We start from the raw sequence: 25,195 nt of genomic DNA on the forward strand, positions 1-25,195 counted from the left end.
TTTAAAACTAATGTTTTCATATGTATTTAGGCATACAAAAAGAATGGGCAAATTGTACAGTTCAGTTCAGATTGTAGTTGAATTGCAGTTTTCTCCAGTAAGAAAAATAAAAATAACAAATTGTGGAAAGTTTTATTAAAGCTTTCTTGATCTTCATCTTTTGGTAACAGGTACTGTAACTTTCTCAGCACCACTGCAAAGTAATAATGCATAGCCTGAGTAGTAACCTCCATCAAAGCTTCGGATTGTGATTCTGGGATTCATAATTATGTGCTATTTACTGATTGAATTAAGTATGTTACAACAGGGCATCTTCCTGGTCACAGGGGTCCATTTTAAGTGAAAAAATTAGCCCAATCATAATAAAAAATATAAATAATTGAAAAGAGACCTCACAAAGGGAATCATTTTCATAATTTGAAAATCAGTCCTGAAAATCTGAAGAACTCTCGCAATTACAGACTTGAAATATGCAGCCACGATCTCAGAGATCTTTAAAACAAAGAATTTTCTGCTCCTGTATTTTACAGTCTGTAGTTTTACAGTATTTGTATAATTAAGCTGCCTGACATAGGACATCAGTGTGCATTCAATTTCTAATGTTTATGGACATTTTTGTGAGTGTATTGTATTATCTGTGATTTTTTAACAATTGAAATAAATTGAACCTTACAGGGTGTATCCACATAAAACTAAAAGTTTCTCGAGAAAGGGGAATAATGTAAAAATTAATCACTTCTTTATCACAAATATATTTGAGCACTAATCAGGGAATGCTAAATTAGGCAAGACACCACAGACTCACTAATGATCAGACTGAAAATACAGTAGTTTTTTAAACAGTAGATTAAAAGTTTGGATATATTTAATCTTAATTAAAGCCTCTAGGATTTAGATGCTGTGGCATTTAAATCAGCCATGTAAAAAAATCTGCAATATCTGTTTTTACCTGCTTTAAAACGTGTTTACTTGTTAAAAATAAATTAGAATTATGAGAATTACGTTATGAAAAAAATGTTTACTTTGTAGAGTGATAGAAGGATTGAGACAAGATGAAGTAATATCAGATTTACGTTTACACCTTAATGCCATGTAGCAATGAGACCTAAGGATGACATGATTAGTTTTTCTCTTTGTCATACTTGCTGGTTACCTTCAAGAGATCAAAGCATAGCTGTGAACCACTGGCACCTGTTGATGCTGTACTTCAACACTGCACTACAGAAAGCACTACAGATTTGTTTTCACTGCTCCTGTGATGCAGCTACCAAGTTCTGTTTTATACATATATGACTGTTAAAATCAATAACATTTTTACTGACACACTCTTTCATTTATCAATAATGTGTATCTAACCGATCAATACAATGAGTACTCAAAGGAGTGAGAAAACAGATATTTATTGTATGCTGTAAAAAATATAGTGGTGCAGTGATTATCATTGCTGCCTCACAGTCCCTGAGCCCTGGGTTCAATTCTGGACATCTGTGTGGAGTTTGTATGTTCTCCCCATAATTGCATGTTTTTTTTCTGAATGTTCCAGTTTTCTATCTGGTAAGTTAATCAGCTTCTGGGAAAATTGGCACTGGTTTGAGTGTGTGTGCGTCTGTGCCCTGTGCCCTGTGATCTAGTGTGTACTCCGCCTTGTACCCTATGTTGGTTTCTTGCCAAATCTTCAACTCCCATGTGACCCAGAATTGGCTGAAGCAGAAATGTGTGTAGAGTTGTAAAAATATATTTAACATTGTTTATTCCCCTTTTAAGTTTTAGATTAAGGAACATTGTTAATACTTATAATTTACACTGATATACATTTTTTTCTTCTCAGAAAATGGTCTTTGTGCAGTTTGAAAGACCTCTATTTACAAATGTCTATATCAGCATGCAGCAGCAGCAGCAATGAAACTTAAAAATTGGGCCCTGAGGGAACATAAGTTAGAAATGTGTTAGACAATTCGGTTGAAAAAGTATGTTCTTCAGTCAGCCGGTATTTCCAAACAGCAGGGAGTGTGGCTCTTACCAGCAAATACATAACTTTGTTTCAGTATTGATTTGGCAGTGAAAGTAAGAACAGGTTTGAAAATTGAAAGGAAATACAATGTTTTCTCATGCAGAGAGATCACAGTCCTGGGCCTGGTGACCCACACGCCAGCTGGTTTTCGTTCTATCCCACTTTCATTCGAGAATTGAAGCCTTACTTGATCTAAGAAGGCGCTGCAATTGATCATTTGAATTTTGTGTTTAGTCATGAGTTTGTGATCTTATTTGACTTACAAAATACATCAGCTGTAAGCTCCAACATGGTCAAAGAGCTTGGAACAAACAGTTCCAATTAATCTTATAATAAGTAAATGAAGGGTTTGATTGTGCAGCTGAGGGCTCAGCTGGAGCAAAAACCAACAGGTGCTTGGGTCACCAGGCCCAGGACTGAGAATTGCTAGGGGGTAAATTTGCACAGTACATGCTTGGAGCCCGTGAGAGACCGGGGTGGAATCTCAGCTGGAGCAGAGCTGCACTTATCACGCTTTCACCTACATTGCAACATGTACAGTAAACATTTTATACATAACCATATTTCAGTCTCAGAAATGCAAGATTAGAGACAATTATATTATTAGATGAGAGTGGCCATTTTTCCCTTGTTGACTGTTAACTGGCAAAGGCCAAACTGTAACCTTTGTTTTCTTGTGAAACCGGTGGGCTCTCTTCTTCCTTCCAGTAACAGCATTCTTCTCAGTGAATGTCAGTGAAGGAGGTATCACTAAATAAAAGCGAAATCACTAGTCTTTGGTTTGGCTCCAGTCCTCTGCTGTGTGGGAGTCAGGGGCAGAAAGATGACATTACTGTTGAAAGTGATGTTAATGGACCAGCATGACACACTTTCCAGTATGTTGATCAGAGACACTGTGATGTAAGAGTGCTATACTTCAGAAGAAAAGTTAGCCCAGGGTTCTGACTGCTTGGTCATTAAGGATCCAATGGCACTGTAAGTAAGGTTAGGGATGTAGAAGTTCCACTTTAGTTAGGTCGGAATTCTAACCCCTCAACCTGATTAGTTGTGTAGTGTGCCTGCAGATGACCGTCTTTGTCATCCAGGTGGGCACTGCACCTTGGTGGTGGATGAAGTCACCTAACTTTCATATGTTAAAGCACATTGTTATCCTTTAAGATGAAAAACACTGTGTAAAACCAGACTATCATTATCCTTGCAGACCGAGTTAGTCTGCTGCTTTATTTGTGGGGGCACAAAGACTAAGATCAGGAAGTCTACATTGTTGTTCCTATCGTCAGGAAAGATGCATACTAAATTTATCCCAATCCTTCATGTGAAAATATTTAAAAATATTTATAGTGCTACAGTTCTATTTCTTTCTTATTTTTCTAGTTATTTTATTAAACGCATATTGTTTTAAAGAATGCATTCATTTGAACTCAGAGGAAATTGCTTTTCTGTGGTTCACTGAAGGGGTTTTCTGTAGAGGAAATATGAGCCTTCACCTCAGGAAATGTATTCATCATGTATTTAAGCACTAAATTCAGTGGATTGCACAAGATTTGTTTCAGTTCCAATAACTAAGCAGATCTCACAAGATGTTCATTTGGAACAGATACAAGCCCTAATTGTTTTCTACTTACACTGTACAATCAATAAGCTGCAAAGAAGTTCAGCCACCACTTCATCATTAATATCTTATTTGTGGGCCAGATACCATTATTGCTCCACATCAGAATCACATCAGAAACATTTCCTTTATAACATTACATTATTTCTGCTGTATTCAATTTCGGAGCCTTGCTATCATGTTAAGGTTTTCATAATGTCTAATTAATAGCAAAGTATTTTAAAAAACAGTTAATTAAAGTTCACCAGAGTGCTCAATATAAAACGTTTTCAAAATTGATAATTTAATAAGTAATGCAAAACATTGTATTATCATGTACAGTATACAACTCATGTGACAGAGATTGAACTATGTCTACCACAGATTGCAGTGCAGTTAATGCCAGAGAACACTGTAAAGCAAAGAAAAATGGTTTAAAGGTGAAACCACGACATCTTTACAAAGTCAAATGTGAAAGATTTTACTCTGAATTTCAATAATATTGCAACAGCATAGACAAATAATATAAGATTCTGTAAGTGTTGTCCCCTGCATTTTAATGTTGTTGTATGCTAAATGTTCCGTTCTGCAATTTAATGCTTGTTCTCAGTAACCTCTTGCCGTTGCACTGATTAAACTGGAGCAGGTTTAAATAGGCTCCATATGTTGCAGACCTTCCAGTGCCTGAGTCATCTGTAGGCAGATTATACCTTCTCCCCAGTAATTAAGCAGGTGTCAGAATAAATTGTTGTCACAACCATGGGCAGAAGGGCTAAGAGCTGTGACTTCCTGCTGCAAGTAGTGTTTGGGAACCAGTAGGTGGTCCCTGTGTATCCTTGTGGACCAGAAAAAATTTCCAAAACACTGTCTCAATATGATTACATGGGACACTCTGCTGTAGGAGGTACCATCTTTAGGATGAGGCATTCAACTGAAGTGATTATTATAAACCCACAGCTATTTTCAAAAGAGTAGGGGTGTTAACAACAATGCCCTGACAACTTTACATTCTGGATTTCAAAGGAGTTCTTTGAATTCCTTTGGGTTGAAAACTGTTAAATAAATTATTATTACTTATTGACTGCACAATTACCCTCGCGTTTCCAAAAAGCAGGCCTTGGGTGGCACATTTGAAACAGTAAATGTTATTTAACAGGTAGAAGCTACTCTGTAGCTACACTGTGAAGTCAAACTAGACTTTCTGTGTTGACACTTAAACAGGAGTGTTCTCCTTTTCCCCTCTATTCATAAACCCTGGATTCCTCAGCAGACTGAGAAAAACAGAAAACTTTACAAGTCTGGTGCAACCTTTGTGGTGAGTGCACATAAATATTTGCATTTTATGTCTGTGAAATTGGCACTTATGGATAGAATGCTTATGTTATTACTGATATGGTTTGCCTTATCCTATCATGTTTCTCCTCGGCATCTTCTTTTAGACACTAAGAAGGTTTCTAAGCCTTTTTGCTTTAATAGCCCACAAGGGGTGAATGTATTAAAACAGTTTTCTGCTTTTCATCACAATCTTATTTCAGAGTCTCTACGACCCACTGACCTTTCTCCAAGATGGTCCTCAAGGTGAAGTGTCTCCTTGGATACAATGCCATGGGGAATTTTTAACTACCCAGTTTGGGTTCTAGTTCTTTCAGACTTATGCTTTAGAGAAGGTATAAACTTACTATTGTTTTGGACTTAACAGTGAAATAGAAACCAGAGGACAAGCAGTTAATATGCAGAAGTGCATTTAAAACTGAGAAGAGGAAGCACTTCAATATCCTAACGGCTGTGGGAGTATGGAACAACCAACGTAACCATGTTGTTGAAGCTGATATCCAGGCTTCTTTTGCAAGAAATTGGATTAGATCCTTGGATCTTGGATCTTGGACCTTGGATCCTGTGACTAACAAGCTAAACAGGCCTCTAATTTGTAGGCATTTTTCCGTTTCCCTTTTGCACTGCTCAAATGAATCCTTATTGGGGTGGATTTAAAATGGTTAGTTTAGAAGATCTGGCTTGTAACTGAAACCAATTGGATAAAGTGAAACTCAGTATAAGAATAAGATCCACATGAAGTTCTTGATTAAACATACAAAAATGCTGAACACTGAATCCTCAGAGAAGTATTATCCAGTTATACTTGTACATTTATAATAATAATAATTGCTTACACTTATATAGCGCTTTTCTGGACACTCCACTCAAAGCGCTTTACAGGTAATGGGGACTCCCCTCCACCACCACCAATGTGCAGCATCCACCTGGATGATGCGACGGCAGCCATAGTGCGCCAGAACGCTCACCACACATCAGATATCAGTGGGGAGGAGAGCAGAGTAATGTACCCAATTCATAGAGGGGGATTATTAGGAGGCCATGATTGGTAAGGGCCAATGGGAAATTTGGCCATTTGTATTTGCAATTGTGAAGAACTTCTTTATAAAAATACAATTTAAAGAAAGACTGTTAAAAAAGCCTCACAATACCATCAATTAAAGATTACATAGGTATTGTATTTCACTTCTTTAAAAAAAAACATCCTCAGCCAGGCACAGGAGTGTTCAATTAGACACCTAATTGCACTGTTCACTAAAATATGCACTTCAGCTCTTCACTAAGCACCAGGTCTTCATTAACAACCCATGACTGTCATGCTCGTAAACCCCTCCTCTTAAGGACGCTCTAGCCCTTCCTTGTTTTCAGCTGATCTCCTGCACCTGCCTCCTGTTCCTGCCCCCTGTCCTGTAAAAGCCAGGCGTTCCTGCCAATCTGGGCTCAGCTTTGGAAGATGGACGCCTGGAAGCCCACCTATCTGCGAGGCCTGACCATCTGGGTCCGGGATCAAGGAGCGTCTAGTCCTGTTACCCCCTTTTTATTCCCCCGACCCTCTCCGGCTTTTAACTCTGTTTGTCTGTCAGGATGGATCACCCAGTCTTGGACATTTGCTGCACTTTTGGATTTGCCTCGGATTCCCTCGGACTGTTTGGCTCAACCACACCTCCCCCGAACACCAGCGCACCATGGACACGCCCCCTGTTTTCCTTCCAGCCCCTTGCATGCCTTTTTCCCTGTGTTTTCTTCACTCCCCCTGGATCGTGTTGTCTGCATAGGGTCCTGAAAGAATGCTTAGTGACAATGACTTTTAAAATCACTAACTTTCCCAGCTCATCTGATTTGGCCAGTGATGCCTCTCTGTAACCAGCACTTTCATTGGACTCATTACTTACTCATTATTACTTTGGACTCCTAAGTTCCATCTAAGTTTCCTCTCTCAGCTGGGGGGAGAAGATTCACTGCTACATTGCAAAGTAATGATCTACTCGTCTAGGTGCTAATGACTCTAATCAGCCCAGGTTCAGCTGGCAAGCTCTTTTCCTTAGTAGCACAGGCTAAAACAGACTAAAACAAACTGTAATTTTTTAAAAACAGACTATAAATTCCTATTGTCCCTGGCAAACTAACACACAACCCACCTGTTCATTGCCTGTGAGGCCCCTCACTTCAGCCTAAGCTATATTTTTTTTCAAGCATCCCTTCCTCGCCAAGGCCTGTAATCTAGCCCAATCCATTGCTCCTTTCAGACTGGAGCCTAGACACAGGCCAAAACCTTTTCCTCCTAGCTGGTCTTTTAAGCCACATAACCAGTCCAGATCAGTTGTTAATTCCATGCAGGACCTATCCCAACAACCCCTTTTCTTCATGTGGAATTTCACCCCTTCTAAGTGCCAATGACTCATTCAGGATCACTGGACTTTCCAATTCACAAGTGTCCATTTTGATGTTGGGTGACTTAATTAGAAAAAGCCACCTGTCATTACCTCACTGCACATATTATCTTGTTTTTTAATTGTGTTTAGTTGTGGAAACCTTAAAACAAACAAGGAAGTAGTTAACCCCCCCAAAAAAAGGGTGTTAGTTCTGAAGAGCAGTTCCAGCATGAGAATCCATAGCAATAGCACATGACAGAAACAGGAAAAAATTCAGACAAAGTCAGTATTACAGAGACAACTCCGGAAGCTGGCTTTGATAGAAAAACTGGCTGTAATTGTTATCAACAATAGCATCACCAGTTGCTCCACATTTGAAAATATACTGAAATATTTTCAAAACCTAAAACACATTCCAAAACGTACTGGACATTGAGTACCTGATCAACAATATGAAACAAGCCAAAAAACAACATACCGTTTGAGTCAGACATTGTACCATAATAAAAGCAGTGCATTGGATTTTTAGTTTTTGAAGTGCATATCCTGTGCTGCCAGGCTTCATTTTGTTTTGGTTTTTTCCCTGCTGTAATTTTCCCTTGGCAGAAGAGCACTCTCTGCTGCTCCTGCAAAAGAAATATTTCTACTAGCTAGTTTCTGAGATTGGCAATGAGTCATTATCCTATACACAAAGAGAGAAAATGCAGTATTGAAAATAGCAAAGTGCAGATTCAATGAATCTTATTGTAGTATTGGCACATCTTGCCTAGTGCTTTATTTGTATGCATGAAAGTAAAACTTGTTATTTTACTTCTACAAAGGTAGAAAGAGGGATTTGAGTTGTTAATGTCCATGACGTATGTTCATTCAATGCTATTGTTCATAAAAAATGATTAATCTTTAAAGTTCCATCAGTCACCTGATCAGGTTTTGAGTGGATGTTATGTTTCCTGTAAAGCTTACTGAAATCTTTTTTTTCTCACTGAGAACAAAAACCTTATTTAAAGGATTTAGTGCATGTTCCTAATTCCAAGTCTCAGCACTTGTTACTTAAGGTATTGAAAAGGGATAACAAATGCCTTTGTTCTTTTAAAATGTCACTAGGGTTTTTTGTTTAAAAAAAAGTAAGTCACGAGGAAGGACTTGATTTTCAGAGATGTTGCAAAATGTTCTAATGCTATAATGTGCTGTGAAGTAGTAGCATATTGATGATCATGCAATGAATAGGTACAAACAATATTAATCCGAAAATAAATGATTAATTGAGTTGCTTGGCAACAGATAATTCTGCAGCAGCAAGATTTTCTGCTATGCATAGGTGTTGCTTAATTGATGTTTCCTCATTGCTCTCAAATATCTAATGTCTCTCAAACAGTCATTATTTTTGGCAAAGGAACACTGAGGTAACAGAAGGACCATCTCAATTATGAATTCAGCACTTCTGCTGTATGACAGGGTATAAAAACAGACTATAATGTTTGTAATTCAGGGCTCATTGGGATGACAAAAATGATTTAATGCATATAAATTAAATTCCAAAATGATCAGTCAAAGGATGAAGATCTACGGTTGATCCTCTTTTGTGCAACTCAACGAAAAACATAAATTGCAAAAGCAAAATCTGGACTTCTTTATTAAAATCACACTCAGACAAAGCTAACAAAGACTGGGTCAGTCTCAGCCATAAAATTCATTTGGACTTCACGGAGAACTACAATACTATTTTTATATTTTGGGGTTTGAAAGAACCAGCATTGAAGAGTGCATTTCAAACCGTTAAAAAGGTAAAATGTACACAGTCACATATAAGACCTCCAATTTACATCACAAAATAGATGAAGTTTCCAGGTATGTACAGCACCATATCCTGTGACTCAGAATGATGCAACAAAACGTCTGGTGATGTGAAGCAGCCCTTTTACATTGTAAACAAGCAGGCTTGTGAGTACATCTTTTTTAAACCAATAGAAATATTGAGTTCGATTTTGAGATGGCTTTGCTGATTAGTGGGACTTACTTGTCCCACTCTGCATGCAGGTCACGTTGGAAAATTTCTGCAGTGAAATATCTGCTGCACAATCTGTACTAATTTCCTCGTACATTACATTAGTCATCACAGTCACTAGTGAGCAGGAAGGGATCACGTGAGCTCTCACTCTCGGCCCTGGCGAGACCAAGGATTTGCGATAACGTGGCAACTTATAGTACCTTCACAAAGTTCAAGATTTAATAATCAGTCTGAGAAATTGGGACTGTAGTTCCCCTTCAAGAGAGAGGTAAGCACGAAAATATCCAAGGTAAATCAAGACAGAATTCTCTTTGAGGATCATCAGAATTCCAAAGACTAGCTATGAGCAGTGGCACCATTTCATTGATAGTCAGTTCACAAGAGAATGAGTATCTCTCCAGTGAAAACTGCTCATCTCACGTCTCTACACAACATGTATTTAACTTCAATAGCACCCTGAAGTGGTGTGTAATAGATAGCTGTGAAGGCAATCTGTTCAATGCTGTTATGAGCGCAGGATCGTGGTTTAGTAGGAGACCTGTTTATTAAATTATAATAGTCCAGCCAGAACTAGTGGGAAGTCTTAAGAAGGCACATTGCCTCAGTGATTTCTTGAGGGCCTACTCAGATGAGTGCTTCTGTTTCAATACACTCTCCAGGAAAATAACACGTGGTTGGATATATTAATTCAAAATTTTCATTGTTTTAGTATGGAACATTCATGCTGAAGAAAGCCAGCAGCTATCCACAAAATAAAGTTTCTTAAGGTTCTGAGAATTGCTTCTGGCGGAACATTCTGTTCAGTGACTGCTTTTTTCCTTATCATCTATCCTATGATCGACAGGACAGAATTTTAAACACCCAAAATATCCATCTGAAGGTCCAGTTTTAGAAAGTAGAATGAGGGTTACAGAAGCGCTGACCTTTCCATAGGTGTGTTTGAAATATGAGGATTTTTATGTAACAAGTAGAAACATAACAATACATATGAAAGGTTTTCACTCCTTTTTTCCCTTTCATACCCATCTCTTAATCTGGATTTTACTTTTTCTGTGAAGCTCTTCATGTGGTTTTAAGCCTCCTTGTCAATATGAAACACCAAAGTGGGTCTGATGTGGGTATATTCGCATTTACATGTAGTTAATGTTTTGTAAAATATTTGAATCCTTATTTTACTGTACATAAACACCATATTATTTATACTGTATATACTGTAGTGAAAGTGAAATTGATATTTTTTTGCAGATTTCTGGGGTTTACCAAAATTAAAGCAGCATAATTGATCAAATGCTATCGAAGCCACAATTTACTGTATGCTGTTATTTTTAATCTGATGTTTAACTCTACTGCTTGTGTTTGTGTAAGAGGGTTAAATATGGTCAATTTACTTACCCAAACACATTCTCTTCATTTTTAACTTTGAAATAATCAAAAGTTAACACAGCTTTGTACGTCTGCAATTTGGTGTAGTAATATAGGAACATGAGGCTGTAAGGTGATCTTGGAGACTTAACCATTAAACACAGCAGGTACTCAACATCCCATTATAAGAGAAAAATTGTCTTCATTTGTCAAAAATGTCATTTTGATTCATGTTATATAGAACGGAACTGTCCTAATTTGTTTCTTGGAACACAAATAATCATTAACTGTTAAGTGCTTATAATATACTCTGTTCTTTTATACTTTTTTAACCTGAATCAATGTTTTTTCCTACTCATTGCTTTTTGCTATGGCTAGGTAAAGGCACATTCGACAGCTGGCCTCACAATCAATTCACAATTACGTCCCAGGTGGGACTAAAACATAGACCACAGAGACTTCTGCCAGCTTCATGCAAGCAACTAAAAATAGTCAATGATGAGGAGAAAGCACTATTGTTACCTGAGGTGAAAAGGCAGAAGCATGAGGTAATTTTGAAAAAGAACATTATCTTCCTGCTTCCCTTGATGTTGTCCTGCTGAGAGTGTATTACCAAATCAAAGGATTAGAGTAATAACCTCTCAGGTGCTCCATCTCTCTCGAAACCTTGACAACATACAGCGATGTCACAATGTCCTGGTGAAACAGTGCACTTGAATGATAAAATGGCTATGTGGTTTCAAAGCAACTTGGATCTTGTTATCTGTGAGGGCCAAAATAAAGTCTGACAACAACATAAGAAAAGGCACAAATGAAAATCGAAAGTGTTTTGCAAATATATGGCTTGAAGAAATCAAGAGCCATAGCACAGATCTTTAGTTTATTCCACACAGCCACAACTTGTGATTTGAAGGAGTGTATAAAATTCTGACTCATGAATCTAATTGTATTGGTGATCTGTCTGCATCATATACGACACTGGATTTTAACTTAAAAACACAATGAATACATTTGGATATTTTGTTTGTCTGGTAGCTTCTTTGAAACTTGTTTGAAGGAGTGGTGTGGATTTGTGTAACAATCCTTTAAATAACTCCAATGAATCTAGAATGTCCCAGTCTAGGATGATTTCTTTTATTTTTACACACACTCCACTTTGTAAGTGTCAATAATTTCAAGATTCAGATCGTCAGAATTGATTACCTGCTTGTGGGAGAGTAAAAAGGACACACTGCTGATGAGACAATCTGCAGAGACATTGTCATTTGAATCATAGTGCCACATGCCTGGTAGAGGAATGAGTATTAACCAGAAGAGCAGTGTGTCTCTTACTGGTGTTACAGTAAGCCAACAAGCAACTGGCACGTCAGAGGAGCTGCTGTTATCTGGTAATCTGGTCTTGGATGAGTCCTGGTTTAATTATCCAAACCTTACAATGAGCAGCATCCAGCTGGTTTTCTTCCACTGCAATAGGAATCTCAGTTATTAGTTAGCAATTGACAGGATGACCTAGGATCAAAGCAGTGACATCAGGCATGCACTGAGTGAAAGCCATTACTAGTCACTCAGGAGTTAGTGATAAAATATTTTAGCAATATACTGTAGATATGACATCCTGATATCTGCATTCTTACATAAATGGCGATGACAAAGAGAAAGACTTATTTAAAAAAAATCAAAAAGTGAATCTCTCCTTGTTACAGAATTACAGAAAACAATATATGTCTGCGGACCACAATACAGTACTATTTGCAATTACTAATTCTGTAATACAGACTGGGCTGAGCTAAAAAACAAGTGACTTCAGACCACCTGTCACGCCCTCTGCAGTCAGAGGGCGCTCCTTCTCTGTCCTGTCTCTCATTTCCAGTTCTTTGCTGTCCTTCCGATGTTTCTCTCTCCCTGGGGCTATATATTTCCAGGTCTTTCATTCTGCCTTTGCTCAGCACTGACATTTGGATGTCCTGAAACCCGCCTGAAAACCACCAGGTTGCCCCACGTCCCCTACCTGAGGGCATAGGTTTCTATACGGCATTTCCTGAACAGCTGAGCCCGGGCTAATCCCTGTTTCGCTGCTACGCATAGGGTCTTTTCCGCTCTCCTGCCAGTCTACGGTTTGTCCCTTCCAACATCCGTGACACCACCACTATGATGCTCAGGTGGAACTTAAAAAAATATTGGATATGTCGTGCTTTGGCTGCCATACACACTCATTCTGAAAAAAACAGTTGCATCAATAAGCCAAAGAAAAAATAATGATGATAATAGTAACACTTCAGAAAAAGCAGGCTCAATTTGAAGGAATTTTTGTTTATTTGTATACATTCAAGAGCTCTTGCTGTTCTCTTATGCCTACTAATAGCAAGCATGAAAGAGAGGAAGAGAAACAGAGCTCATTCTGCTGATGATCATAGAAAACCACTCTTCAGCTGCAGAATAACAGAATCTCCATGGCAACAACATTCACTTACCCTCCAGACCATGCAGTAATCACTCTTGAATGTAATAGTAGTCTTCTCTGGAGAGCAGCACATTAAAATATTTTTTTTATTTATGTGCAACAAAGGACCCTGAGCAATATACACTCTCTCCATGGTTCTAATTGTATTCTAATTAATTTATTAATGGCAAGCAGTCGATAGAGGAGCTGAGAGTGTAACTCTTCTGAAAATATTCTTACTCCTGAAACGTCTCTAATGAAGGGCTTTCCTCAACATAAACTTCAACTTTGCCAAACAATAATGTTTTTAAACATTTTCATTTGGAATAAAAAGTCATTTGTCACACAGAGTCTATGCAGAATCCTGTACTCAAACCTAAGCAGGTAATGGATCTGTTTCCATAATGGGAATAAATGTTTATCCAAATGTATTTTTGGTATTTTAGATTGTTGGTATTTTCTCCTCAATAATAATACTTGAATTTTTTATTTAGTGTGTTTTATTTACCGTATGTGCATGAAGCTTTGGATTACTTGAATGTTAGTCTAGTTTTTTGTGTAGAGACCTAGACCAAATCTAGACAGCTGAAATATGGAAGTACAGGTGCTTTTACGTCCATGATGTAAAGACCGCCACAAGAGTTTAAAATAAGACAGGAGCCCTTGGCTAAATTCGAATTCTTAGTTCAACCAATTTTAGTGCTGTGAGTTCTATCTGGCATGCATGTTGAAAACAAAAATGTCAATTTTGCCAAGAAACAAGTAAAGATTAATTTCATGCCACAGAAATAAAGAAACTTAACACGGAGACACCTGAAGAAGGCTATGAACTGAAACATTGTTTTTTCTACTTTTCAGGGCGGTGTTTTACTTGTTCTTGTTCCTTTGTTGCAAACATCCTGCTAAAGCAATACTACTTTATACTCCCTCATTCTTCCGGAAATGGTTTGGTTTAGATAAAATTGCAACACAGATAGTACCTATAGAGGTCTTCAGAGGCCTATTGTTACTGGTCTTGCCTTTTACTGTTCTGATCCCACCGACTTCATTGCAGTGTTTGGCACTACATAGGAAGCCACTTCAAACGCAAGTGTCACGAAGCATTCTTTCAGGACCCTATGCAGACAGCACAATCCGGGGAGGAGTGAGGAAAACACAGGGAAAAAAGTATGCAAAGGGGCTGGAAGGAAAACAGGGGGCATGTTCTAGGTGCGCTGGTGTTCAGGGGTGTGTGTCCGAGGCAAACAGTCCAAAGGGTGTCCACAGGGAAATCCTTTACGAAGCAAATGTCCAGAGCCGGGTGGTCCATCCAAGACAAAGATGAACAGAGTTAAAAGCCGGGGTGGATCCGGCGAATGGTCGGTGGAATAAAAGGGGGGTAATGGGACCAGATGCTCCAGTCCCAGACCCAGAAGGACAGGACGCCGTTGTAAAGCCTGTGCTGTCGAGTCGCTCCTGGACTCACGGAAAGGCGGGCTTCCAGGCGTCCATCTTCCAATGCTGAGCCCAGATTGGCAGGAATGCCTGGCTTTTATAGGACGGGGGGCAGGAACTAGAACACTAAACTAGGAAGGGCTGGAGCATCCTTTAGAGGAGGGGTTTACGAGTGTGACAGCAAGTGTCAAAAATGACCCCACAACCCCTAACCCCTGAGTATCTGGACTGATTCCTCAATCACCAGTAATCTAACTCAACTTGACTAACCACCATACAAGGTGCATACAATGTATGTGATGAAACGCTGAACTTTTTGAAAGGTTTGGAATACGTTTTAAATGGGACTTTATCATTTTGTTTTAAATAAAAACAAAAACAGGTATACCATAAAAGGGAGAAATACTCATAATTTGTTTTGTTCACTAATTTGCTTTGCTATTTTATTTTTGTGTACATTTATGCCATTTGTGATGTTTTTATAAAGCACAAATAACCTGACTCATTGGTGTTATGAAGCGTAGGTGGTGTTAAAGAAAGTGCCAGTGGTGTTATCACAACATGTTTCCTGTAGTAGCTCAAATATTTATTTGAATTAATATAAACACACTTGCTGCCCAATACAGTAGTTGAAATGTTTTTATCTGTATTTTTTTTTCTTTCTGATGTTTCAATTTATACTTAGACACAGTATCTACAGTATGTATGGTACATTTATTAAATTGTTCCTTTTATCTTACAAATTTACCTAACAGTGTGGTTTATTTCAGCTGGTGGCCAATGCACCAAAGTTAGCTGTAAAAGCAATGATAAAATGCTCCTCAACCTCTGTTGCATTACAAATGGAAATAATATACATTTTCCCTTTGCTATTCAAATGTTTAAAGATAAGGAAGGCAAACATTTGCACAGCAGCAGGAATAATGAATCCTGTTTATGGATGTTGTCTGATGAATACAGATAACATGAAACAAATGAAATCAGTGTTTAACTAATAAACACTGAAAAAGGTCACAACAGGGTCTTGAGTTTACATTGACCTTGGGCCTTTCCAAAGGCTGTCTTCAAAATCAACCTGCTCAACGTTTTCCTTATTGGCACATACTGAATGTTATTGATGCCATGTACTGTATGCTCTGTTTTATTAAACCCGCCCCACAAACCTTTAAAAACATTGAGTAACGTCAATACTCAGAAACTTTGTACCTTTACTGCCAAGGCTTCAGAAAAATAATATGAAGGAAACAATTTAATGGTAAAATTATTTTTATGTAATTTAATTCTAATTATTAAAGAACGTCGTTTTTATCCTGTGGGTTTTCTCCATATAGTATGCTCTAGTTTCCTTCTACCTTCCAAAGACATGCTGAACAGTCAATTGGTGTCTCTAAAGAGTTCTGGTGTGACTGGCGAGGAACTGCCCTCCTGTCCTGGCCCTGCCTTGGGTCCTATTCTGTTGGGATAGGCTCTTACTATCCTTACCAGCAATATGAGCCTTCTGATCATGGAAAGATGGAACTCTAACAAACAACAAAAATAGTCTTATTAACATAACATATAATGGTGGTGTCCTTGAATCCTTGATTCATCCTGAAAGAAGACTGCTGGGAAGTCCACATACAGAAAGGTGTTTCTCACCCCATATCTGTGAGCACTGAGCCCATGTGGCTGTTTGGCCATCTAGTTTGCAATGATTATTTATATATATATATTAGCCAGCAGCCATATCACTCTAAAGCTCACAACTAGCAACCCATTGAAACTAAGCAGGTATGAGCCGGGTCAGTACTTGGATGGGAGACCTCCTGGGAAAAACTAAGGTTGCTGCTGGAAGAGATTTTAGTGGGGCCAGCAGGGGGCGCTCACCCTGCGGTCCATGTGGGTCCTAATGCCCCAGTATAGTGACGGGGACACTCTACTGTAAACAGGCACTGTCCTTTGGATGAGACAAAAAACCAAGGTCCTGACCAGGGTGTTTCTTGAAAAGAGTAGGGGTGTTTCCCAATGGCCCTTACCAATCATGGCCTCCTAATAATCCCCATCTATGAATTGGCTTCATTACTCTGCTCTCCTTCCCACTGATAGCTGATGTGTGGTGAGCGTTCTGGCGCACTGGGTGGATGCTGCACATTGGTAGTGGTGGAGGGCAGTCCCCATTACCTGTAAAGCGCTTTGAGTGGAGTGTCCAGAAAAGCGCTATATAAGTGTAAGCAATTATTATTAATTATATAACAACGATTTGCCAAAACATAAAAGATCAAAATAAAGACTAACAGTAGCAGAAAACTGTAACAAATCAGCAAAAACATTATTTCTCAAGGCTCCTTCGTTATAAAGAATAGGATTACAGTGTGTACACCGTATTAAACCGAAAGAGACTACAGCCAAACACTAACTATTGTACTCAAAGGTGTACAGGAATATTTTCAAACATAAGGAGAAAAATAAGGAGAGTGTCTCGCAACGGAAAGATGCTAATAAAGCTTTAGATATTTTGAATAGCAACAACATCCGGGCTTTTGAGCGTCGTTGGATACAGGATCAACAGGAGCTCTGGCTAAGAAGTATAACTGAAGAAGTTGTGGGCATTGAAGCAGGTATTTTTAATTTGCGTAGATCTTCACGTTTTGAATGTTTTACCAATTATTAAGTTAGCAGTTCTTGTTATTTTTATAAGACCTTTGCTTCTGCACTTTTCGAAGAAAAAAACAAGAAGCAGAATGTACAACGTTATATCATTGTTGTAATTCCCGGAAACATTTTTGAATTTACTTTGTAATTAAAAACAGCACCAGGAGATCATTTGGGAGATTCAGTCATTTCCCATTGGATTTTATACACCTTTGCTTATTTTAAATATACATACAGTTTTGGGGGTTTCTGTTATTCAAACCATACTTTAGTTTATTTTTGCATGTTGATTCAGTAAAATGTGAAATTTCAGTGTCGTAGGGTTTGTTTTCTCCCTTCTTTTAATAATATAACTCGCATGAAGGTTCGCTCATTTTAAGTGTGGTGGAATATCGCCACACTTAAAATTAGCTTCTGTTTTTCTCGTCGTTCCAAACTAACCGGAACCGGAGCTTTCTATGAGAATTGGACAAGCTTTTTAACGTGAAAATGTATATATAAAACGAAATAATTCTGTATATACCCACAGACATATAGAGTTTATAAGTTCAGATATGTACATATTTATAAGACAAAGTACACCATTAATTTAACGTTGTGGACAAGTAATACCGTCGTCTGTGTCACCAAATTTGTTCTCTTAAGCAGAATGAAATGGGCATCTAGGAAACATCCTTTTTCCGTTATATCATTAGTGGTGGTGATTTTCCCACTGATCTTTGAGTGTTTTTTTTGTTGCCTTTTTTTTGTTTGTTTGTTTTCTTTGCATTTTGAAGTTTAAATGTAGTTAATTGTGTTCAGGTTAGGATGCAATGGACATCAGGAAAGGCAGTTTAGACGCAATCTCAAGGCCAGCATCTAGCTGTCGCTCCCGCCCGGGGAGCCGTGCCTCAGGCGCCGCTCTGCAGGAGAGAGGTCGGGTCAGCAGCTCCAGTTCGGGGTCTCTGGTGGTTCTCACCCCAGAAGCAGCAGAAGTGCAGGTACAGTTTGCCGCCTTTCTGTTCCTCACATTCAATGTGTGTGACCGAAGTTCGCCACCTTTCTTGTGCAAGCAGTTAAACAAGCAATGAGCTACCTATACAATAGATACTGTATTAAAATTCAACTTCTCTTCTTAGACCTGACTCGTCTATCAACTTTTAGATATCAAACACAAAACTATAAAAGTGCAATAATGACTTCATCCAGATAGGAGGTTATGGTAGGTTGTCAAAGTTAGTACTAATAGAAGAGTGCAGATCATGGGGATCTTAGACAGAAGGCCGTTAAATAATTACTTTTCTACATTCAGTCTTGTTTGCTTACTTTAACTGCTTCAGATTTTTAATAGAATTTGACAGAAATACAGGTTGCATAAAATGTAACAGAGTGGACAAAATGAGACTGAAATAAGTGAAAGTTCTGTAAACCCAATGTATGCTATATACAGTAGCTGCAAGTTAAACGAGCCAACACTAAGCTACTGTATGCCTGACCTTCCATTTCTTCCTTTAGGACAATATGATTGTTTTGGAAAACATTAGCTTCTCTTCAGATTCTTCTGATGACTCAGATGATGAATTGAGATCTGAGTTTGATCATCTTGCTGCAAACAGAGAAGGAGGCAACAATCACATGAGCTTTGTTCCTGAAGAAAAGGGAGATTCAGACATATATGGGAAATACCCCTGTAAAAACATAGGTATGGTGGTATACTGTATATGAGTTGGTTTGCAGTATGAGAATGGAGAAACACCTTGCAGATTGCTGTAGGTTATGTAGTTAAATTAATCATAATTATCAATACTTTGAAAAAATGCAGTATACAGTATTTAGTTTCGATATGAGAGACTTGCTTTAGATCTTTAAATTATTCAGAGTGATTAACCTAGTTTGCAACATAATTTTCTAACCACTCACTCTGCAGAAAACAGATTTATATGTAGAAACATAGATTAAGAAGGTTTAAGACATCTTACATAAACTAAGGGATCTATTATTGTAAGTCATCCATAAAGTTACTAATTATGGTTTAAATGGACCATGCAACTTGATGACAATGATAACAGTCTATGTTGAATCATTTACCATTTTGTTCTGAAGTAAACATTACAATTGTTATATAATGTAATATCTGTTGTATTAATAGAATGTAGATAGATTGTTTAAAAAATTAAATGGATATACTTAAAGTATTGCAGAAGCTTACTAAGTGATTATAAAAATATAGTTTTGATAAGAATTAGTGCTTATTTAAAGATAGTGAGTATTGCAATAAAAAGAAAAATCTTAACATAAAGATTGTTACTGATTTGATAAATTTACATTAGCTCTTTTACCAATAACAGGTAGTGGAGTTCAGTGAATCTCCAATGGAAGAGTTAGTTGCATAATTTTATGTTGAATTTACATATAGCTTCTCTTAGTGAATGATTTAGATGATCTTGAAAATTATGGTATGACAAGCCAATGTCTTCAGTTCATAAAAAGTATTCATGTATTGGTGTGTATTTTTTTTTTATTTTACTTTCAGAAACTAATACCAGCCTGGAAGAGTTAGAAGACAATGGTGATGAAAGTAAGAAAATATTTATTGTTTATCTTGTTGTATTTATTTAACAGTGTTCTTTCAATGTATAATAAAAGATAGTGTTAAATATAAACTATGATAGCTATGCTATCTTTTCTGAGGCTATACACTGTACATAGAAGTAGCACAGTACTAATCAGACCTACTGTGTGCATACATAAAAAATAAATAATTTGCCGAATCTTTTATAATTTTACAACAGCTTTGTTATTTTTTACTTATGCCATTCAGCAATTTTTGTTCTCCTAAACTGAATAAAATGTTCTAGATTCCTTAAAGTTTGATGAGTCGGATGAAGAGAATGAAGATCCAGAGCTCCGGAAGGCCATTAGGAAGATGAAGAAGCTGGACAACATACTGGCACAGAAAGTTTCACGGGAAAGAGAAGTGAAGAAACACGGAAAGAAAATGCGACTGAAACTATGGGAAGAACTACAGGTAACGAGGTCTAATTTAAAAAGCTTGTCTTTCTGAGCCAACCTGTGCTATACGCCTTTGCTTGAATTAATTAACTAATTCTGATGAGGTTTTCTTTTCCTTGAAGAGTACAAAGCTGGAAGGGGTTTCAGAGAGTCACGACGAAGCAGAAAATACAAAACTATTTTTGGCTTTGACTTCTTCAAAAAGTATGTTTTTGTTTCTCTTTTAACATTTACATTAATTAAAACAACGTTTTCTTTGCCTTTCTTTAATATTTAAATGGGAACATCTGAGTGTCATTTTATTTTTAGCCAAGTAGGCACAGAATCTTGGTAAGTGTTGGTTTCCTGTTCTGTCAACCTAGTAATCTATTAATGCTCTATCTTTTAATTATATTTAGGTAATTCTGTCACCTAGAGAACACATTTTATTGCTTCTTGCTTTGAGTGATGTACAGTGATGTTCTGCATGCAACTTTCACGTCAGTCTGTTAAAAAAGAAAAATGTATATGATGTATGATTTAACTTATCAATCCATTTATTACGTTTATTTTTTCAAATCAGTTTCAGGTTCCAGCGAAGATGTGGATTTTGTACCTGTATTTGATACACAAATTCCAGTTGAAGAGTATGGCCAGAGAATCAAGCCTTCTGAGCAAAGTAAGTAAGCTGCCTCTTCAGAACAGGATATCTCTGCATATCAAAAACATATCTGTGAATATTGTACAGTAGTTCGTTTTACAGACCTCTGGAAAAAAACTCAACTTCCATGACACCTTATACAGTTTTTGGATTAAATATTTTATAAGGGTACATTTTTCCATAAAAAATAAAAAAAGAGAAGATAGCAAAGGTAATTATTATGGTCATGGTGATGCAAGAAGCTTAAATTAAATCAATGCTATGATATCCTGTTGCTGCAGTGTCTCAAATTAAAGGCAGAGATTAAAGCACATTAATCTAGTGCACTTTCCAGGGGCTTCCAGTAGATGGCAATATCATATCAGCAAATAAGTGAGGTTCTCAGCCTTAATAGTCTTAGTCAGTTTTATGGATGTTGTGCGTCAGTTAATTGCAAAGTAACATTTTCAGTAAATTAATAATTTAACAAGTAGAGGTTAATTCCACACTGAAAAATAAAAATATAGAAGAAAAACTCAGCATTTCTTCAGTCTTTAGTATACTTCTTTTCAGTGTGGAATAAAGCTTAATTCAAATTGTATGTCTTTGTTTTTACTTTTCAGCACCAAAACAACCTGCACTTGTTAATTTATTGAAATTATCTTCTTTTTCATTTTAGGTTATTGGGCTCATATTATGTATTTTTCTCATGGAACATTTAAAATATTTATAATAGATGAAAGAAAAAATGCACTTAGTAAGAATCTGGGTCACATACAGTAATTAAGAGACTGCAATCACATCAAAAATGTTTATTAATGCGTAGCAGATTAGGTTAAATTAGAAATTTCTGCATTGCTCAAAATGACTAATTATGTTTAATATCTAAAAAGTTTAATCTAACCAGAACATTTTATGAATAGCTTTAATATATGACATACAGTATCTTTGAGGAAGTGCATGTTGGACTAATGTGCTCGACAGGCTAATAATGTTAGACTCTTCTGTTTTTTCTTTATTGAATTAAAAGGTGACAGTTCATTTAATCTAAGCAGATGGAACAGAATTATTTTAGTGCCGGACAGTTTTAAAGAATGGAGTAAAAACATTGGTCTGTGATTCTTATTTCAGTTCATGACAACCAGTGTAAAAGTACAGAAACTTCAAGAGTGTGTCCAGATGAAGACAAATCAGATCTGGCAGCCAGGGGACAATGTGATTTCAACAGAGGCAAGAAAAAACAAGACTTTGTGAAGAAAAATATTGAGGTATTTCAAGGGTCATAATGCCAATCACTGTGCTAAAAGACTTTTCAGTGTATTGTATGTTATTTATTAAAAATCTGTGTGTTTTCTAATTTCATGACATTTAAACATTGTTGTATTAAATGATTCTCTGTTCTACTTAAACTGATTAATAATTTCCACACTGGATATGAGGATTTCTTGGAGTCTACCATGATTTTCTTCCCCATTCTAGTTGCCCAATCTGCTAGTTGATTTTTTAAGGCACAGTTCAAGTGGCATTTATCAAACCAATCATCTTCAGCATTGCACAAATATCAAGCAGAACACAAATGTACCACAGAAGTCCATTATCAGTTACTACATATAAAAAACAAATCAAATAGGCCACACAATGGGATTATGCAAATTACATAAAATAGTATTCCAAATATTTTTTCTTAACTACAATACTAGCACTCAATGCTGTTTTACTATAAGGAACAAACAAAACTTTTCATATCAACTTTTGATACACAACGTTTAATAAACCTTTTTAACAAAAATCTTTTAATATCATAGTACAATCTAGTGTATCAGTGTGTTGTTTTATAGTGGCATACAAATGTAAAAACTATGAGTATTTCGAAATGGCCTTTGCTGGATTAAGATGATAAATTAGAAAGTAAAACATCTATTCAAAACAAGCAATCAAATCTAGAATATTTTCATTCTGTGTGATAGTAGAAGCCAGTGGAATTGTAACTGTTATAAATTTAATTAACTTTTTATTCTTATTTCCTTATTTTCAAAAACATGACAGATGGCTAAGGATGCAGGGAATCAAGTGCTTATGACAGATGAAGAAAAGAAAAGACTGGCTGAACTTCTAAAAGACATTGACAAAGATGGAAACACAGAGCTTCCAAATGATGAGGTACTTTTTGATTGCCTACACATGGATAGAATTAAACAGAATCTTAGGCTGCCAAATTCCAACATGTAACCCCACAACAATGAGCATGTTATCATTCAGATAAGTTGGCAGAGGGCTATGTGTAAATTTAATATATTGTAATTGGACATTGTAGAGTTTCTTTCTGTCAGTAGCCTTAAGATAAATACATTGCTTCTCATCAGGAAAAAGATATATTAAGTCGACAGTGTATATATCTAATTTCAAACCTCCACGAGTGAGTATATGTAGGAAAATGAAGACAACTATGACTGTTTTTATTGACAACAGAAGAAAACATCTATACAATTATTGTATAGTGGAATCAACTGAAGTGACCATTTTATGGTAATTAATCCCTTGTCTCGCAGAATAAAAGCAAACACTACAGTAGCTTCCTAAACACAACACAACTATATAATATTTACCAGTCAGAAAGAAGAGAGCTTGGGAAACTAAAATTATTTACATGTATGCTAGATATTGGACAATTGAGTGACGCATATTCTCTAAACCCAATAAGGTCAGGGAGCTTGAATTACTAGCTGGCTTTGTTTAATGGTTTGGAAGAACCTAGATTTAATCCGAAATCCTGTTATTAACAGGAGGACTCATCACAACAAGTTCCTATTGCAAGTGAATCTTTGTTCTTATCCAGCAAAATTGTGTTTACATTTGATGGAAGAAAGAAGCTATCAGATAAACCTTTTAATGTAGGTAGATGTGTTGCTTTCTCATATTACCTTTTCTTATGATAGAGATTTCCACTTAACGTACTACTTAAAATACCATAAATTTACTGCAAAAGCTACCGCAAATTAGCCACATGCTATGACAAACAACTTTTAAGCAGCGATCAATGAGAAATGTTACCCTCAGAAAATCATTCATGCTAAATAAATAATAGAACATAAGAACAGTTACAAATTAGAGGAAGCCACTTGGGTGCATTCAGTCTATTTGGTAGTTGGTGGCTAATTGATTCAAGTATCTCATCCAGCATCCTGCATCCATTCTTTACCTTTGGATAAAGAAGTACCTCCTCTTCTCAGTTTTAAGTGCACCTCTGCTTATATTTCACTTGTGTCGCCTGGTTTGTGTTTACATGTTCAATCTATAAAGGGTCATTGGGTTGAATTTTTCAGTGCCATTGAAGATTCAGGAAAAAGGGGACCTTGCATCAGGTGCCCTTGTTGTCTTAAGACTATAAAAATTCAGGTCCTTCAATGTGTCTGTGCTGTACAGCCCTGCAATGTATCTAATTTTTTTTCTATGGACAAATTTCAGAGCAGCAGTAGCTTGGTGGCCAACATCATACACAATATTCTAAATGAGACCTTATTAGTGCATTATGTAATTTAACTTGATTTATTTGAATTCAGTTCTATGCTTTTCAGTATATTATCCGCATTTAGTATATTGTCTGCAAACTTGACTAGTTTAGATAGTATGCCAGAATCTAGGTCACATACATAAATAAGGATAAGAACACAACGTTTCGGCTGTGAAGCCTTCTTCAGGTGGGAGAAGGCTTCACAGCCGAAACGTTGTGTTTTTCTCTCTACTCTTTTCAGCATGGAATAAACCTATTACTTGTTCCTTTGCAGACTACACATGCTGAGGCAGCTACCCACCTGAACTAAATAACGATAAGCATTAGTCCTATTATAGATTCCTTATAAAAAATCTTATTAACTACTTTTTTTTTTCTCTGCTTTTTTCTAATACACATTCTAAAACATATGATTTGAGCCTAAGTGTAACCAGAATTGTAACCCTACCCCCTACCCTATGGTAATTTGTAGGATTCTAACCAAAACGTTTATGATGTACTCGGATGTTCTCTTCATGGTATGAGGCTGGGGGTTTCCTATCTTGTTTCTTGACAGCTCTGTTTGGTTTTCTATGTTTCTTAAAAGCACCAGCAATTGAAGAACTATCATAATTTATTTAATTGAAAAACTTAAGTCAAAAATTAGTTTTTTTGGGTTGTTGTGACCTGAGCAAGAATGAAAAGCTGCAGACACACAGGCCATCCAGAATCGGAACTGGACACCCTTGTATTAGAGTATGGTAAATGGCAATTTCAGCATGCCATGCTATTGTACGTTTAAGGGATTAAGACTGGATGGCTTTGTCCTAAATGATAATACCCATGTTTTGTGTATATATGTTCTGCAGTATATAAGAAAGCAACAAAACCATGAGCAATGATAATCATGGTTT

At 36.9% G+C, this 25,195-nt stretch overlaps 1 protein-coding gene across 2 annotated transcripts in view; it reads left to right on the plus strand.

The window, feature by feature from the left end:
* The first annotated feature begins 17,038 nt into the window (after nt 1-17,038).
* fsip1 (fibrous sheath interacting protein 1) overlaps nt 17,039-25,195 on the plus strand; it is a 103,462-nt gene continuing 95,305 nt past the window's right edge. For both annotated transcript variants that reach the window (XM_088648403.1, XM_088648404.1), the window contains exons 1-9: nt 17,039-17,147; nt 17,983-18,161; nt 18,676-18,862; nt 19,694-19,738; nt 20,019-20,188; nt 20,295-20,376; nt 20,735-20,830; nt 21,923-22,059; nt 22,838-22,951. In XM_088648403.1, the coding sequence (XP_088504529.1) occupies nt 17,994-18,161; nt 18,676-18,862; nt 19,694-19,738; nt 20,019-20,188; nt 20,295-20,376; nt 20,735-20,830; nt 21,923-22,059; nt 22,838-22,951 (999 nt within the window). In that variant the 5' untranslated portion in view covers nt 17,039-17,147; nt 17,983-17,993. The remainder of the gene's footprint in view (nt 17,148-17,982; nt 18,162-18,675; nt 18,863-19,693; nt 19,739-20,018; nt 20,189-20,294; nt 20,377-20,734; nt 20,831-21,922; nt 22,060-22,837; nt 22,952-25,195) is intronic.

Source organism: Lepisosteus platostomus, chromosome 10 (assembly GCF_059453375.1).
Source record: "Lepisosteus platostomus isolate fLepPlt1 chromosome 10, fLepPlt1.hap1, whole genome shotgun sequence".
Lineage (NCBI taxonomy): Eukaryota > Metazoa > Chordata > Actinopteri > Semionotiformes > Lepisosteidae > Lepisosteus > Lepisosteus platostomus.